The sequence below is a fragment of the Sparus aurata genome, chromosome 17 (genome assembly GCF_900880675.1).
Source record: "Sparus aurata chromosome 17, fSpaAur1.1, whole genome shotgun sequence".
NCBI lineage: Eukaryota > Metazoa > Chordata > Actinopteri > Spariformes > Sparidae > Sparus > Sparus aurata.
The window spans coordinates 6,541,493-6,558,908 of NC_044203.1; the positions used below are offsets into that span (position 1 = coordinate 6,541,493).

General features: G+C 39.8%; 1 protein-coding gene across 1 annotated transcript in view; it reads left to right on the forward strand.

Moving 5' to 3' along the window:
• ascc3 (activating signal cointegrator 1 complex subunit 3) overlaps positions 1-17,416 on the forward strand; it is a 169,680-nt gene that overhangs the window by 100,877 nt on the left and 51,387 nt on the right. The window contains exons 15-22 of the mRNA XM_030394226.1: positions 7,344-7,535; positions 8,139-8,363; positions 9,192-9,311; positions 9,613-9,777; positions 10,723-10,809; positions 11,043-11,219; positions 15,808-16,033; positions 16,622-16,776. Of these exons, the coding sequence (XP_030250086.1) occupies positions 7,344-7,535; positions 8,139-8,363; positions 9,192-9,311; positions 9,613-9,777; positions 10,723-10,809; positions 11,043-11,219; positions 15,808-16,033; positions 16,622-16,776 (1,347 nt within the window). The remainder of the gene's footprint in view (positions 1-7,343; positions 7,536-8,138; positions 8,364-9,191; positions 9,312-9,612; positions 9,778-10,722; positions 10,810-11,042; positions 11,220-15,807; positions 16,034-16,621; positions 16,777-17,416) is intronic.

Sequence of the window (17,416 nt, forward strand, 5' to 3'; positions counted from 1 at the left end):
ATAAAAACAGGCAGAAAACACTTCTCTGAGAGGTCATTTTAAACAACAGTGCTGCCCTTTGATCATATGTGTCCACGTTTAAATGGTGTATTATCAAGAAAACTGTGTGAGCGTGAAAGGGGAACAGTTAAACAAGGAAAATGAAATTATTTCTCAGTTCCGCTGTCAAAAACAATTAGCTTCAGAACATAGAGGGAATACTGCCTTCAGCATTGCTGGTTATTGATTAGTTAGTAGTCATCAAAGTTTTGTGGTCAACACAAACCGATCTCAGCTCATCTCCTTGTTGAAGCTTCATAACTCTGAGGGGAAAAAACTAAAACACTGAGCAGTTTCACATTATTATTATGGAAAATTGCTTTTTTTTATTTTAAGTAGAGGGCCTGTGCATTCACAGGCTACAATGTAAATCTAGTTTAGAAAATGGAGTGTTAATGAATTGAGGAGTCTCCCAACCAGTAGAATGCAGCTGCTCTGTAGTCTGGTGGAATGGCAGCAGATGCTTCTGTATCTTTTATCAGACAGCAGATGAGTGGACAGTCTGGGGTGGGTGTTGTCTTTCAGTATGCTTTGGGCTCTGTGCAGACATCTCACGTCACTGATATATCTGGCAGTGGATTCCTGTCCTGGGCCAATTTTTGGATGTTTCTATTGCCCCTCTGTGAAGGTTGACCAATCTGTTTTTCGTTGAAACTAGAGAAGATGTTTTTCTAAACATAATGGAGAAATTATGTTAAAATAGAAATTTAACAAAAGTAATCCAACATCTAATGTCTTTATGGAAAATTTAGACATTAGCACGTAATACTGTTTCTCTTGTGGGAACCAGTAGTGTTTGTGGGGCTTGCACATTTAAGTGTTAATAGTTTGATTTGTGTTTGACAATTTGAATGCTTGAGGAAGCCAAAAATGAAGTCACCAATAACAAAGGTCTTTAAAAAAGTAGCCCTAGAAAATATGGCTGTAACTCAATGAATCAATAACATTTTCAGTTATATTTCCTTAACCCTTAGGTGCTGTCTTAACACTACATGTTGTGTCTGGCGAGGCAAATGCTTCAATAGAGTGAAATAATAAATGTTAAGTTTCAAAAGATATGATGCAATGTGTCCACACTAAATTTAGTGAATGCAATTGGGTTTTGGATACAAACACAGTACTTGACACACCCGTGGTTTCATGGATTAATTCACCTCATTTTCAAAGTGAATTATGTAGAATGAATTTAGAATACAGGTGTCTACAACTAAGATGTTTTGACTCAGTTGTTAATTTTTTTTTTTTTTTTTTTCAATTCGGCTCATGTTACAATTAATGAAGTATTAAATTACCAGCTTAAACTGTGTGTGTGTGTGTGTGTGTGTGTGTGTGTGTGTGTGTGTGTGTGTGTGTGTGTGTGTGTGTGTGTGTGTGTGTGTGTGTCTGTCCAAATTAACATGGATTTGAGGACACACATGTTTTGGATGTATTTGCCAATGTAAAGGAGTAGCAAAATCACTGTAAGGCTGTAAAGCTGCTGTGTGCAGTGAACCTCTGCATAAAGCTCTCCCTAGAGACCATTGTATTTGAGAGTCTGTTTGACTTTCATTTGCTCCAACTCTGACAATCCAGCCCCTACCTTCCTTTCCCTTTACCTCCCCCGTCTCCTTCATTTTTTAATATCCAGTTCTCAGAGATGAAACCATGTGACTAGTTCTAGATGAGAAAGGAGCTCTACTGTGGAGGTTAAGAGACACCTTGTGGTCCCATGAGTCCATTGCACAGATCATTCACAGACCTATCATGGGTTATTTAGGGCAGTGAAGTTTTACTTTAGCACCAATGTATGGTTTCAGTGGTGGGCATTCATAGATTATATGAAAGATTTGTCAGTTAAAGGGGATCCTATTTCTTATAAAATGTAGTATTGATGATGTCCTGTAAAGGTAGAAATAGACCATAGAGATGTACCGCCACACCTTCGCTTCTCTCTTGAGGATGTCTTTCTCTTTATACTCTCCATCTCTGTGGTCTTCAGATGTGTAGCTTTCATGTCATTTTGTTTGACAAGATACACCGATACAGACAAACTGATGCCTGAAAGTGCAAAGCCTCCAGGGACTCCACGGCAACACCAGAGTAGGCTCATTAATATCTCTGTTTGCTTTCATTGGTGCTATTTTTACGAGTCTGGTCCACTGTGGTCCTTTCATTGTGTCAGATCCGTGACAGCCTGTCACCATGCCAAACCAGCTCCCAAGTACACTGATCAACAACAATGAGCCACAACTCAAAGGCTGAAGTAAAATAGGAATGACACAGGCAAGTGACAAACATACACATCACTAAACTGGCTGCTTTAAATAGAAACCAGGCTTTGTAAAATAGCAGGGCAGTGTGAAGAAAACTGGATACCTCCCCATCCAGTCTGACTATTCTGGTATTACAGCTCATCTGCAATCTCATAGCCTCAGGGAGCGGCCTTGCATGTTATCATGGTAGTGCATAGCAAGTCCATTTTCCTCTTTAATTGCTTCTTCATCAGCATTAAAACAGCTGAGTGGTGTGTTAACTGTTCTGCTGTGCCTCCCGCAATGTTTAAAACAAAGGACTGGTATCATGCTTTTTTTTTTTTTGTCTTCACAAACGAGCACAAAACTCATCAACAAACACACTTATGCAAACAAATATGACCTCGATTACTACTGCATTATATTCTGTTTTCAGTTGCAGTTTGCTGTTGAGCCGACACGGTTTAGAAATGTTTTTTGTCCGTTAATGACTGTACATAGCACAGCGTCTTGTCTTTATTTTTGTACCTGCAACTTCTGAAAACCTGTATATCATAGCAGAAGTAATATTACCAAACAACATAAATTCTTGAGTATGGAGACATTTATATGTATCAACATTTCATGCTTCATAGGCTCAAGCAATTTAGATCTGCCGCACGAAGACAGCAGATTGGATAGAAGAGCTGTGAGTGAGGCAGTGTATTTATACATATCATGTGGACATTGGGATATTGACTTCAATAGCAGTAGATCATCGGAGGTTGGAGAAATGCATGGTTCTTCTTCTGGTACTTATCAGTCACATAGCATTTTTCCTTATTTACTAAAGGCTGCATCTTGTTAACCTACATTTTGCTGTAGCTAAATGAAAGAAAACCAGTGCAGTTAAACAAGTATGGTGTGCTAAGGTAATATGTATTACCGGATATGTATATTACAGGAGCTCATTTTAGTTCCACAACAGCACAAAAGACCAGCCTCACAGCAGGTCTAGTCTACCGCAAGATGATTGATGCTAGTAAGTACTTTTGAAGTTGAGCTTTTGTATTTAGTTTTTCTTCTTTTTTTTCTTTTTTCAGTAACCCCTGTCTGGTTATTGACCACATGTGACAAAGATATGTAATGAAGGCAAGATATTTTACACAACTATTGTCTGAAATGGCATCAGTGCACACTAAACTTCAATTAAAGTCTTCATTTGTGCATAGCAAGTCCATGGGTGCATATTTGGTAACATGTTACCAGTACCGGTATGTGTCTGTGGTCAGCCGATAATATCTACCAAATTACACATTAGTTAGGCTGTAGTTATATATTTTTATGTTTACAGCAATAGTGTAGTGAAATTGGTTTCAAGATGGCTGAGAAGTACCAAAATATAACCAACATTGAGTTGTCTCTGGATGCCATTTTCATCTCATCCATTCCTCTTAAGGTCTGCTGACGACATCAGAGAATTTTTTGACGAAAAACATTTTGTCACTTAAAAACAGCGATGTTTAGAAAGCAGCAGAAGTAAACACATCTGTTTTGTTTCATTGCGTTTCAGAGATGTGCCAAATAGTGGTGCTTAATTCAAACCAGATAAACCACAACTGACCTCATTTTCTAAAAAAGTTGCTGGAAATTATCCCTCGCTAAATTGTAAAAATGTAATTCAGTGAATTGTTGGATTATTGGCAATGATTCACAGTAAGTTTAGTAAATACCCCATGTAGATTGGGCTAAACCAGAATGGGATATTAAAAGACAGGCAGATTGTGATAGAAGAGTGGACTAGAGTGGGTATAAGTGGAAAGCCATCCTCCCACTCCTCCACTGCCTATCCAGCATTAACAGCAAGCCTGTCTGAGCACCAAAAATTATGATAATCAGGGGCCACTGAATGAAATTTACCAATTAGCCATCCTGCCTCAATTTAACAAAGGAAATGGATAGTGCTCATGAAAGTCAGTGTTGGTGGTGATGGCATGAGACAGAAGAGATCTACTTTATTCTCCACTCCTATGCAGAGCATTTTACACTTTGAAGTTGCAGCTTTGAAGCTGTAATTTGCTGCTCAAAATACTGATGGTTCTACATCTCTAAAAATGGTTTGCTTCTTGTCTGCACACTGTTACTGAAAGGATCAGGGATCTGTGAATGCTCATATAAAATAGTCAGAAATGTAAAACCCGTCAGTTACACCTACCTCTATTTAGTGGTCTTTAAAGAAGCTTTGACAGTCTCCTGAATAGTTTATTTCGGCCCTGGCGTTAGCCGATGTTCTTTACAGTCACAACAATGATAGACAGTGAGTGGAGCTGGCAGCTGGCTGTCTGTGGACAGAGTGAGCTCTGCGGCAGGAGCAGCAGTGAGTAGCAGGGCCTAATGGGACCTGATCAGGAGCTTAGGTCACTGCCATCTCAAATACAGCCATGGCACAGCAGACATCAGTGCTAACTCACCTTAGATTAGATGCTGGAAGCATGGCTGTAACACACTCTGACACCTCAAAGCTAAGCCTCAGCCATAGCATTTCAATTACCTACCTTCACCAGCTCACATGGATCCCAACAGCACATTGCACAACCAGGCCCTTAGGACTTCCACCAGGCCACAGTTTGCTCTGTTCAGCCATATATGGCTTTAGACAGCATGGCATGATTTCTTTTTGTTCTATTGCATCATTTTTTATGGGATTTTATTTCAAAAAATCACTGCAAAAAAGAATGAAACTGGAATTGATTATCAGCATACAGAGCCATATCAAAAGCTAAGAGAAGGAGAAATATGCTGGACTTCTGTACAGTAAACAACATCCTCTGTCCTTAGACCCTCAATTCGAGAGAGGAAAACATGCCATATTACAATAAACAGTAGGAATTGTATAGAATTTGTTTTAATTTTTATATTCTTTCTGTCTTTGTTGTTTTTGGATTACATATAATGTATATTGATGTTGCATTGATTTTATATTGCTGTTATATAGTGTGAACAGAGATTTGGCTAAAATGATTATCATTTGCCTGTCTTCTGTACTGAAAGGTAGTCACACAATCCAAACAGTGAAACCACACAAAAATGGCATATCTACATACATCTGAGAAAAATATATGAAGTAAAACACTATTTTGTTTTTAACTTTATTTTTAATTTTGAATTTTATACTGTTCAATCAGTAGTACTGAGGGATGCAATGGTCCAGATTGATTAAGTATTAGTTAATAACTGTGTATTTTCTTCAAGGGCAGTACATTTATATTGATTCATATCAATCTGTGTTTATGCATCACATAATCTCCTATTGAGGCCAGTCCACATTAGGACACATCCACCTCAGGGACTGAGATCTAACCAGGAAATCAGTCCCTTGTATGTGATGTGTTTCATTTATTTGCTAGTAAAGACAGCCAGAAAATAAATATAATCTGAATAGAAAGCGATGTCCCAGCATAGAAGCGATTAAGACGCTTACTGTATCAGCCTCAGGAGATGGTTGGTATACAAAGAACTGTGAGACTGCTGTTTGGTTTTTGTCTGTCCTGACACTGTAGGAAAGCCAAGCATTTGAATCTTCCCACTCACGTCTGTATATCTGCATCCATTTTCGTTTGAGCGGCGCACGGGGCGGTGTATCAGGGGAAGTCAGATATAATATGTGACATGTCCCCACTGGCTTGCTGTGAGCTGACCCACTGCCGTGAGGCCCACCCTCTCTCACCCTATCACTGATGATCTTTCATCTCCTCATGCCTTAAACTAACCAACCAGACCAGCAACAGCTATGAGTAGGCAGTGCGAGCTGTAAGAGGCTCATAAAGAGCTGAAGTCATGGCCCTTCTAGTTTGCCCCATAGGGCTTTATTGCATTGTAGTGAATGAAGAAAGACAGTTCTTTTTTTTCATCCAGTTTGAATTGGGCTATTAATTACACATACAATGTTTTGATGAGCATTCGTCTGCATCTTTCTGGACTTTGAAAATTATCTTTTACATTTACAAACATTATGTGTGTTCTTCATGGCATAATTCAAGCGGGATCAAAAATGTTTTTGTCTCTCTCCATTCACTACCATACATATTTTTTCCAAAATTTGGTCCCATGATGGAAACGGTAAGGGGTGTGGCATTGGATCTCTATTGGCTTGGGACAAGATGGTCTGTAAAATACAATGTGTCCTCCATGACATTTCAGAAATGTGTTATTTATTTTGATGTATGTAAAGCAAAAGAAGCTATTTATCCACTAGAGAGCAAAACAGAAGATAGACTATTGTCTGCATTAAATATTATTGAATGTGAGTTACATTAACTGACACTAGCGTCACAACAGCAATAGCACTGTTAACATGGCTGTAGAAATAATTGCTTGTTTTCACTTAAATTGAACAAATGTGTATTGTTTTCACATTATGGAAGAAAATCTGGGACATTTTCCCACATTTTCAGTCAGACATGAGTCCACCTTCTGTGCTGTTTAGTTTCAGTCCTCCACCTGTATGCACAAGGTTTGCATACAAATCCAGACATTCATCGCATACCAACCACTCAGTGTGTGTGATTGAGACAGCTGCTGGCAGCAATAGGCTTTCACTTCACTGTGCGGCTGAGTGCTGGTGCTGACCTCTATTTAGATGCCCAGAGAAAGAGATAAAGCCCTGTGATGAGGGCTCCCCTCAAGCCTGGCCAGGTCACAGTCCTACTGTCAGTCACCAGCACACATGTCAGTCTCACACTGTGTGTGTGTGTGTGTGTGTGTGTGTGTGTGTGTGTGTGGTCTCTGAGCTGCAGATTTTTTTTTTATCCACAGCGAGTCAGCACCTGTGCATTTTAATAAAATTCACCTGAAAACCCTGGTAATATCTTTGTGAAGCTGATCGTGTTACATTGTTGTTGTGTCAGAGAGCTGCTGATTCATCTGTTTTTTCACTTCACTTCCACAATGTCATGTTTTTGGTCTAGAGGGCACTTTATTCTTAGCATTTCTTGTTTAAAAAAAAAAAAAAAAAATTCTAGCTGCTTTTCCCAACCGCCCTCAAGCATGTTTCTTTCCTTTCTTTGAACTAACCTTTCTTGCCACCACTTTCAGATCCAGCGCTCTAGAAACAAGCAGATGAAGGAGATGTTCCCAGAAGGCTTTGGAATCCACCATGCTGGTATGTTGCGGTCTGACCGCAGCATGATGGAGAGCATGTTCTCTAAAGGTCACCTCAAGGTGCTGGTCTGCACTGCCACCCTGGCCTGGGGAGTGAATCTGCCGGCCCATGCAGTTATCATCAAGGTTCTATTCTTTTGAGTTTCTTTGTTTTGCTTTCATTCTTTCCTTCTTGTATTAAGGGCCTTTAAAAATGTAGGCTCCACTTCGAGGCCCTTGATTATTCAATGTATATTTTTTCTCAGTGCTGTATTTTACCAAACAAGCGTTCACTTAATACAGTTACCACAAAATGTATGGAGCATTTTGGGTTCCTTGCTTTCAATATTAAAATGCTAATTCCTACAGAATTATAGAGAACTGAACTGTTTGATTAATCAAACAGTGTATTGACACTAAATATCATCACACTTGTTGGAAATGATACCATAGCGAACAATAACATGAAATACCCTTCCTTACTGATGTCAGTGGCCTTACCAACATCAGTAAGTGAATGTTTCAGTATAGTTTCAAATATTTAGAAAGCTATTTTTAGTACCAATGCACACAATTTTAATACTCAATGGTAATTTGTAGTGTTAAATATCAAGCTCTCCATCTCTCATTCCCATGTAACAAGTGATTTGTCCATTCTCAGCACATTTCAAATGAGCAGCTTTCCCCTCATAAGTAATAAGATATTCACAGAAATATTTGTACGCTCTCTGTCTCTTGTGTCCATAACAGGGTACTCAAATCTATGATGCAAAGCGCGGTGCACTGGTGGATCTGGGCATTCTGGACGTCATGCAAATTTTCGGACGCGCGGGTCGTCCCCAGTTTGATAAGTACGGAGAGGGCACCATCATCACCACCCATGAAAAACTGAGCCATTACCTGACCCTGCTCACTCAGCAGAACCCCATCGAGAGTCAGTTCCAGGACAGCCTGGCCGACAACCTCAATGCTGAGGTCAGTATCCATAAGCCTTGTTTGGACAGGACTAATGTTTGAGTCGCCTTCATTTATCCAAGTCTGGATGCAGATAGCTTTCTTCAGTCTGAAAGGTTTAAATGTGTTGTTGGTTGATACGGAGGTTTCCTGCATCAGAAAGGGACAGAATACCAGTAACATCTTGACGGAGCAAGCTTTAGCAAGTGTATGATTTTGAAGTGAATTACATAAGGTTTGTCTGCATTGTGTTATTTTTGTATCACTGCAGAGTTAGAAATAGACTTTGTATTTTATTTGTATTCAGGTAGAATTCACCAATTGCCGTTATAATGTGCTCCTTCAACACATTACCATGTGATGCACTCGGTCTAGCTGTGTTGAAATCATTATGAGCTGCACTGCACTGAACTGCGATATTTTTATTTCTCGCAAGTGGATTAAAAGTTGATGTCAAAAAACGAGGCCTTCCTATGGTGATAGAAAAGTAGCAGTGACTTCATGTCTTGATCATTTCTACTGGTTTCATTCGTGCATTTCAGCGTTCTATCGCCTTTATCTAACAATATGAGAGGCAGGTTCTCTTTACAAAGAACACATCATGAAAATAAACCAGATGAGAACAAGTGTGTTGATGTACATTACATGTATGTGATCACCTTTACAAGCTGAGTTGGAAAGAAAGGCAAATACATCTCTGCCACATCTTCACGTCTGTTTCCCATCATCCTGTCAGGCTGTAAATGTTGAGACTGCAGTTTCCAGAAGTGTCCATTAGATGGGGACAGAGACCAGTGATGTTAACGACTCTGTGTCAAGACGTTTCTCTTTTCTTTCTCCTGGATTCAGGTCGCCCTGGGGTCAGTCACTAACGTGGAGGAGGCAGTGAAGTGGCTCAGTTATACCTACCTTTATGTTCGCATGAGGGCCAACCCACTGGCATACGGCATTAACCACAAGGCTTTTCAGGTTTTTGACCCAGAGTGTTTATTCTACCTGTCTGTCTTTCCAACATCATTTGGGGGGGGACCATCAATCTAAACTTGATTGTGATTTACACTTGTACATCCATGAGGTCATACAGACCTATGTCTATAGATAAGTCTTTTAGTAAATGATTTTGCAATTATTGATGGAATTTTAGAAAGAATACTGTAAAAGATAAAACAAGTAAACAAAACATGACACAAGACAAACTGAAATGTTTTACATTCCATTAACTTGATTTTAATGAGTTGAAAAAAAAAAAAGATAAATTGACTTTTCCCAGATGGATCCCTCCTTGGAGCTGTACAGGAAGGAACTGGTGTTGGAGTCAGGCAGAAAGCTGGACAAGGCCAGGATGATCCGCTTTGAGGAGCGTACTGGCTACTTTGCATCCACTGACCTGGGCAGAACAGCCAGCCACTTCTACATCAGATACAACACCATAGAGGTAGACTCACTTCTACATCAGATACAACACCATAGAGGTAGACTCACTTCTACATCAGATACAACACCATAGAGGTAGACTCACTTCTACATCAGATACAACACCATAGAGGTAGACTCACTTCTACATCAGATACAACACCATAGAGGTAGACTCACTTCTACATCAGATACAACACCATAGAGGTAGACTCACTTCTACATCAGATACAACACCATAGAGGTAGACTCACTTTTAAATCAGATACATGTGTACCCACTTTTTAATCCATAGAAAACAGAGACAACACATAGCAAAACAAGCACCCTAATACATTTTTTGAATTAGTTGCATTAGTAATGTTTAAACATTGCTGTGTACGTTGGAACTGGAACTAGACAGCACTGCACAAGCATTGGTACATTTATTTGCATGCATACATCTGTTTTTGAGACAATGGTGATGCAACCAAAGACCTGCCTTCCCCCCTGTTGGAATCTTAATTACTCAAAATATGCAGTGACTTAGAATTGCTGCCATGCTTTCAGTTTCTGTGACCAAAAGCTGATGCCAGGTTGCCAGCCTGGCAAACACTTTTTAAAGTTTTTTTTTTTTTTTTAAATACTGCTCCGTTGGACCCAGGGTCCCGACTAAGACATACAGATAATAAGATTTAACAACAGTAAATTAACAACAATGGAACAATTACTAGACAAACAATTACAATTACTTGCATGTTTAAAAGTTAATGGAAAGACTACAAACAATATGAACTAAACGCAAATTCGATTTTCCTGTACCCAAAATTCCATATTAGCTAATGTAACCTTACATATGAAAGAAGGCTTGTGTGTTCACCACAGGTATCTGATTCGTCATTTTTTACCACATTCATTACAAATCCCTGCAGCAGACATAATGACTCTTGTAACCACTCCTGTTTCTTTTTGTTCTCCTCCTGTCAAGACTTTCAATGAAAATTTCAACTCCCAGCGAACAGAAGCCGACATCCTCAGTATTGTGTCTAAAGCTGAAGAGTTCGAACAGCTGAAGGTGAGAGGTCATCATTTATAAACTATAACAATGACTATCAGACCTTCAGTCAAGCACCATATATCTCCACCTATAGTCTGCATTATGTTTTAAAAGCTGGAATTTTAAACCTCTATTTATGAGGTCTACGGTATTGGTCTACCCACAGTATGCAGTTGAAATGTACTCATCCACTTTATATCCATTATGATTTGAAAATGTAAATGTGTAGCGATGGTTTTGTGTGTTGGCAGGTCCGTGATGAGGAGTTGGAGGAGCTGGATCAGTTGCTGTCTAACTACTGTGAGCTGCCGGCTGCAGGCGGGGTGGAGAACAGCTACGGCAAGATCAACGTCCTGCTTCAGACGTACATCAGCCGAGGAGAGGTGGACAGCTTCTCCCTCATCTCAGACTTATCCTATGTGGCACAGGTGAGGAACAAGGAATAACACATACACACACACACACACACACACACACACACACATACTGTTAGATAAACCAATTAATAAAACTGTCAAATGACAATATTTTTTAGATGGTGCAGTGGACTGCATTTCAGTTGACTCTCTCAAGACTTTCAATTATAGTCTTACGACCTGTCAGATGAACCAAACTTTAATATCCAACCTGATCATATCTGACTAAGTGACCTTTCTCTCTGCTGAACACACTCAAACACAAGTGGACACACATACACCCACACATATACTGAGGCACACACACCCTGATTACGCTATTTTAGTTATTTAATGTTTTAGCCATTTTATGTTGCCTGATTAATACTTGCGTTTTGATCTCATGGGTTCTTGTTTTTGTGGAATACATGATTTTTGTGTTTACTTATAAAGCATGTTGAGGTGAGATTCCTTTTGTATAAGGCTCAGTGGGTTCAGGTCACCAACACAACTTGCTTACTTTCTTTTGTTTTTGCGTTTGTTTGACATTGTTTTCTTTTTTTTGGGTGCAATAATATGAACACAAATTGATTACATTTTTGGTAAGATTTAATACTTTCCATCAAATTAAGTTACTGCGGTGACTGAAATGAAGTTACCAGTGTGTCCACTTTGATGGCACGCCGTGGAGCTCCAGGTATGAGTCTCATGTAACAGGCTGCAGGTCAGGGTAAGAGACACATTAAATGAGCTGCTAACTGTCAGCATCAATTATAGTTTGATTTTGTTTTTGGACAGAGATTCAGAGACTTACTTTAGACTTTGCTGTGAAACCTAACATTATATTTAATGCTGCAACTAATGATTATGACTGTTGTAGATTAATATGACAATCAGGTAATCGTTTCATTTGTTTATTTTATTTATTCATTTTCAAGAAATAGTGGTAAAGGTTTTTATTTTACTATTAAGGAAGAGACAAAAAACACTCAAATATATATTCAAATATACCTCCAACAACTGATGGTTTGAAGATAAAATAAAACTGTTTCAGGTTCACTGATCCACCTTACCCTATCGAGACAGTATGTAAATGATTGGGTTGGGTGTAATTGTGTACAATTTCATATGAGCCCATACAGTAATTCAGCAAGCAAGCAACACAACTTCAACTGCAACAACAGTCCTGTTAGAGTAAAATGATATTTTTTATAATAGTGTGGAAATGAATGTATTTGTATGCACACACTACCAGAGTCTGATGTCTCTCCATACTTTCTTTCTCTCCCTGCTCACCTTATCCATCTTTACGGAATCTCCCACAGTAACTGACTCCATGTGGCTGAATACTTGGAATAGTTCAGGCAGATTTGCTCCTTACACTAATAGGAGTGATGTGTCTGCTGGATAGTCTGCGATGGCAGCTATACATTGTGGAGCAATGAGAATTTAAAGCTGGGCAACAGATGAACTTTTTACACTGGTTGCAATGTGCCTGACTTTTTCATTAAGATGCACCCAATGATACATTTAAACGTAACTTCTTATTGCATTGTGTAAATTCTTGTGTGACGGTTTCTTCATTTAACTCACGGCCAACACAAAACAATAAATCCATCCACTGTTTATTGAAGATTTGGACCAGGGACAGCTGGAATGGTTATCAGTCTGTAGCTGTAGCCAACAACTTCTTGTTTAAAGGCAGTGTGTAACTGCATGTAAAACATGACCAAACATCTACAACTTTCAATTAATATTGTATTTTATAAGGACAATATTCAGACTATTTAGGAAGATATTGGCATGCTCCCTCTGTCACAGACAGATTGTGCAGGCAACAGGACCATATTGTCCATCTTTCTTATCTGGATGTGGCATTTTAGGTCTTTTATGACTTCAAATTTCTAGGTTGTTACTCCCAAAATTGAAACTATGAGTTAGTTGGCATCTGAAGTGTGTTGACAACATACTGAACAGAACACTGCCTGGCTTGTCTCATCATAAACTAACCAATAACATGACTCTCCAATGTTGGTTTTTCTCCTCTTGTCATTGGAAAATAAAAACATTCTATGATCTCCATGTCTTTGGCCTGTGACTCCTCCTGGAGGGTTTCTCTGCAGACCTCTTAATTCCTGCCATGACGTCTCATTGTTTTTTTGTTTTTCTGTGTCCAAGTAAAACGAGCAGACTTGCAATACAATTTGTGTTGTGGTCTTTGTCTGCCTGCCACCCTAGCTCTCAGATCCAACCATGAAAGAAAATTCAGAATACCCTTTTTTGTTTACTTTATATTGAAAAAATAACTATATATCTGTAAAATAACTATATATCTGTAAAATAAAACAACATTAAAGCCAAAATATTAAAAACTTAAAACGCATTAGAGTTAGAAGCAATTGCTAGTATGCAGCTGACTGAAAAAAATGTACAAGTGCATTTATGAATCTATACACAGACTAAACTGGACCTTCCCTTTGACTTCAGCTAGCAGGTGTGTGTGTGTGTGTGTGTGTGTGCACGCGCTATGGCGTTAAAAACGTTTCAAAAAGCGTGCACACGTATCAACTGAACGTGTCACTCGCGCCTGCTTTGAAGCCTGTTCAGCAAGCCGCGCCTGAGGTGTAATGTAGTTTCCTCATTGACTTATAATGGCCCCCCGTTCACGCGCACGTTCACATGTGATGACTGCTGCACGCCGGTAATCACACGACGCGTAGTGACTACGCGGAACATTCATGCGTCTTTTTGCGAACGCACGTGTTAACGCTCACATGAAGATGATTGAACATTTTTGCCACGCGCTTACGCGGAAATGACGTGCGCAAACTCTGTCACATGTAACAAGAAGCTGCGTACGTATGAAGCAGCGTGTGCACGTCTGTCTGTCACTGTTTGACAAATGTTGTTAGGCGTTCACACACACAGTGACAGACAGACGTGCACACGCTGCTTCATACGTACGCAGCTTTTTGTTACGCGTAAAATACAATCTGCACGTAACAATGCACGCACGCACGCACGCATAACAAAATAATCGTGCGTGTGTGCGTGCGTGCATTGCTGTGTGTCTCTCTGGTTGTATTGACATCGATTTAACGCCATACGCGCGCGTGCGTTTAAAAAGAAATGTCTCTAGCAGAGGGTTATTTTGTAAAGAAATGTGTGTATATCAGCCAATACTTTGATATTGTGAAAATACATACATATACACGCACATCTTTTTTTTTTTTTGGTACTCTGCGTACTCCTTGCTGGTTCAAATAGCCTCTTGATCCTCTCCTTCAGTAAGGAGACTACATGGAAACAATCATTCATTGTTCTTGTGCAACACTGTTTATTCGGAATTTGAGCACTTTTGTGTGTTGTAAAGGACATTAACAATGCATACCCATTGACAAGCAGCAGGGAAGCACACTATTGCTCAATTACTTGCCTAAGTACTGTATGTGTACCTGGAGGAATAAGAAAGTTTACCCATTTACCCCCAGCTATCAGATCATGGTTGAATCATATCACGCCATCACAAAGAATATTTCCATTTCAACATTCTGATGTTGCACAACGAAAACCATGCAACATAACCATACATAGTCATGCTTGAGCAGGTTTCTATCATATTATTGTTGAGATCACTGAAGGAAAAAGACAAGGTCTACTCGTCTCGTTGCAGATTTTTTTTCCATTGTTGTTCTTTGAGTCTGCTGATGACTCTACTCCTCAATCTCTTGCTGGATTTTTAAGGCCAAAACCATCATTATTATGTGGGCATTCAAAAATGGATAACTCTGCATTGTCTGATGTGTTTTAAAGTGTAATCACTTTTTTAGTTGTTGTATACACTTAATACAACATAAACATGTTTGACTAGAATTCCATGAATTTAGTTACTAAGCAATTGTGAACAAGATATATAGTGTGCAGAACATTTTACAGTCGACTTGTCCATCCCCTCTGGTGGACGAACTATGTGACCGAGACACCGTTTAACCTGGCATTTCTCTACCGCCAGTCCTCCTAAAGAAGAGCAGGACAGGAGGTTGTCTGGATTAACATTGAAAAAAAACTGAGCAAAAAATATGTTTCCTTTTTTTATAGAAAAAGGCGGTTTTACTATGAAGATTGACCACATCTTTTTTGGTGCATCTGTTCTCTCAGACTTCAGGCCTTCCTGTGTCCAGCCAGACCTCTTGTTTTCTACTAGCTATCAAACAGCACAGACAGATTTCAATATCCCAGAGTGCATTCAGATCTCACAGACAATCAGATCATAAAAGCACCTGACCAGATCACTCACAGGCTGAGCATATTTGAGCAGTCTATCAGCAATCAACACTGCCACCTGACCTTTCCACCAGAACTGACATGAGCAATCCATCAGCACACAGCAGACCTCCTCCTCATCACACATGATTAATCACCATTAAACAGCATGATGTACCATACAGCTGCTGCAAGTGACCTCTGCTTCTGTGCTTTACTCATTTTATTTCAACTGTAAAGTTTAGGTTTAAAACTATCACTGTTTTGGAAAATGGCAGATCAATGGTCTACTAATACACTATATCTATACAGTATGTATACTTGTGGGATTCATTTTTGCTTTTGTCACTTTTCACAGAATGCTGCTCGAATTGTCAGGGCTTTGTTTGAGATTGCCCTGAGGAAGCGGTGGCCAGCCATGACCTACCGACTGCTCACCCTCTGTAAGGTGATTGACAAGCGGCTGTGGGGCTTTTCCCACCCTCTGCGGCAGTTCCCTAACCTGAGCCACATTGTGCTAAACCGCTTGGAGGAGAAGAAGCTAACTGTGGATAAACTGAAGGAAATGAGGAAGGATGAGATCGGTAAAAAACAACTCAGTTCTCGATAACTGGTGTATATATATATAATGAGACTGAAATGATTCTGAACCACACCATAATACTTACAAACTTTTTTTGGAAAGTATTGTGTCTGGATGCGGTTTATGCAAACTCAGCACTTCATCCATGTTTAGATGTTGTCTTTATGATGTACATTTCCACAGTATCAATTACATTGCAGTCGTCAGGTCAACAGTAACTGAACATTTCTTGAACAGATGTTTTGCGTTAAAAGCCTTCAAGTCAGAAAGTATAATCCCTCTCTGTCCTTGTTTAAGATATGAAGTTGAATTTAAGAGTAGAAGATGCACTCACATTGTCAACAGAATGTGTAGGGACTCATAGTCTGGTCAGAGACGCTGTAAATCACCTCCATACAATACCCCCTTTCTTTTAACCGACCCCTGTCTTTGAGGCTGTGTTCAGTCCCAAAGAAACTCAGGGCGACAGAGTTGTAAGCAGAACTATTGGATGGTATCTGTGAATTTACTGTAATCTGTAAGAACTAAATCAAGGTCGCTCATAATTGTGGCACAAAACACATGTTAATGGCAGATGTATTGTTTCCAGGTCACATGCTGCACCATGTCAACGTTGGGTTATCAGTCAAACAGTGTGTTCACCAGATCCCTTCCATCACAATGGAGGCCAGCATCCAGCCAATCACACGCACTGTCCTACGCGTTCGTCTCATCATCACGCCTGATTTTCGCTGGAATGACCAGGTAAACATGACATGCTGCAACACTTGACTATCCTGCTGTTATCTCATTCTCCTTATACACGGCTCACAAAAATGAAGGGAACCCCTAATAGTCACAGCATAACGCCAAGTCAGTTAAACTTCAGGGATATCAATCTGTCAATTTAGGAAGCACAAGTGATTCGATTCAATTTCAGGTGCAATGGAGAGGCAAACGCAAGACAACCTCCAAAAAGGGAATGGTTTTGCAAGTGGTGGCCAGAGAAAGTTGCTCTCTCCTGAGAGCAAGGTCACATTGAGCACATGTGACAGCCTTGAAAGAGCCAAGTACCTTCACAGACTGTCCAGGAGCTCACTGATGCCCTGTTCCAGCTCTTGGAGCGGATCTCAGTGGGCATCAGCGGCATGCTCAGACATCGCAGGAGTCCATACAGGCACTTGGGGGCCATACACACTCACACAGTCACATTATGAGCTGCCGTGATAGAATTCACAAAGTTGGTTCGACCTGTGGTTTAATTTTTTTTTTGTTAGATTTTTGGTTTGGTTTTGAATCCAGCCCTCAATGGGTTGATGATTTCCATTGACCAAGGTTACGTCATTTTGTTCTTGATAAATTATACGGTCGTATGAAAAAGTTTGGGCACCCCTGACACTTTCCA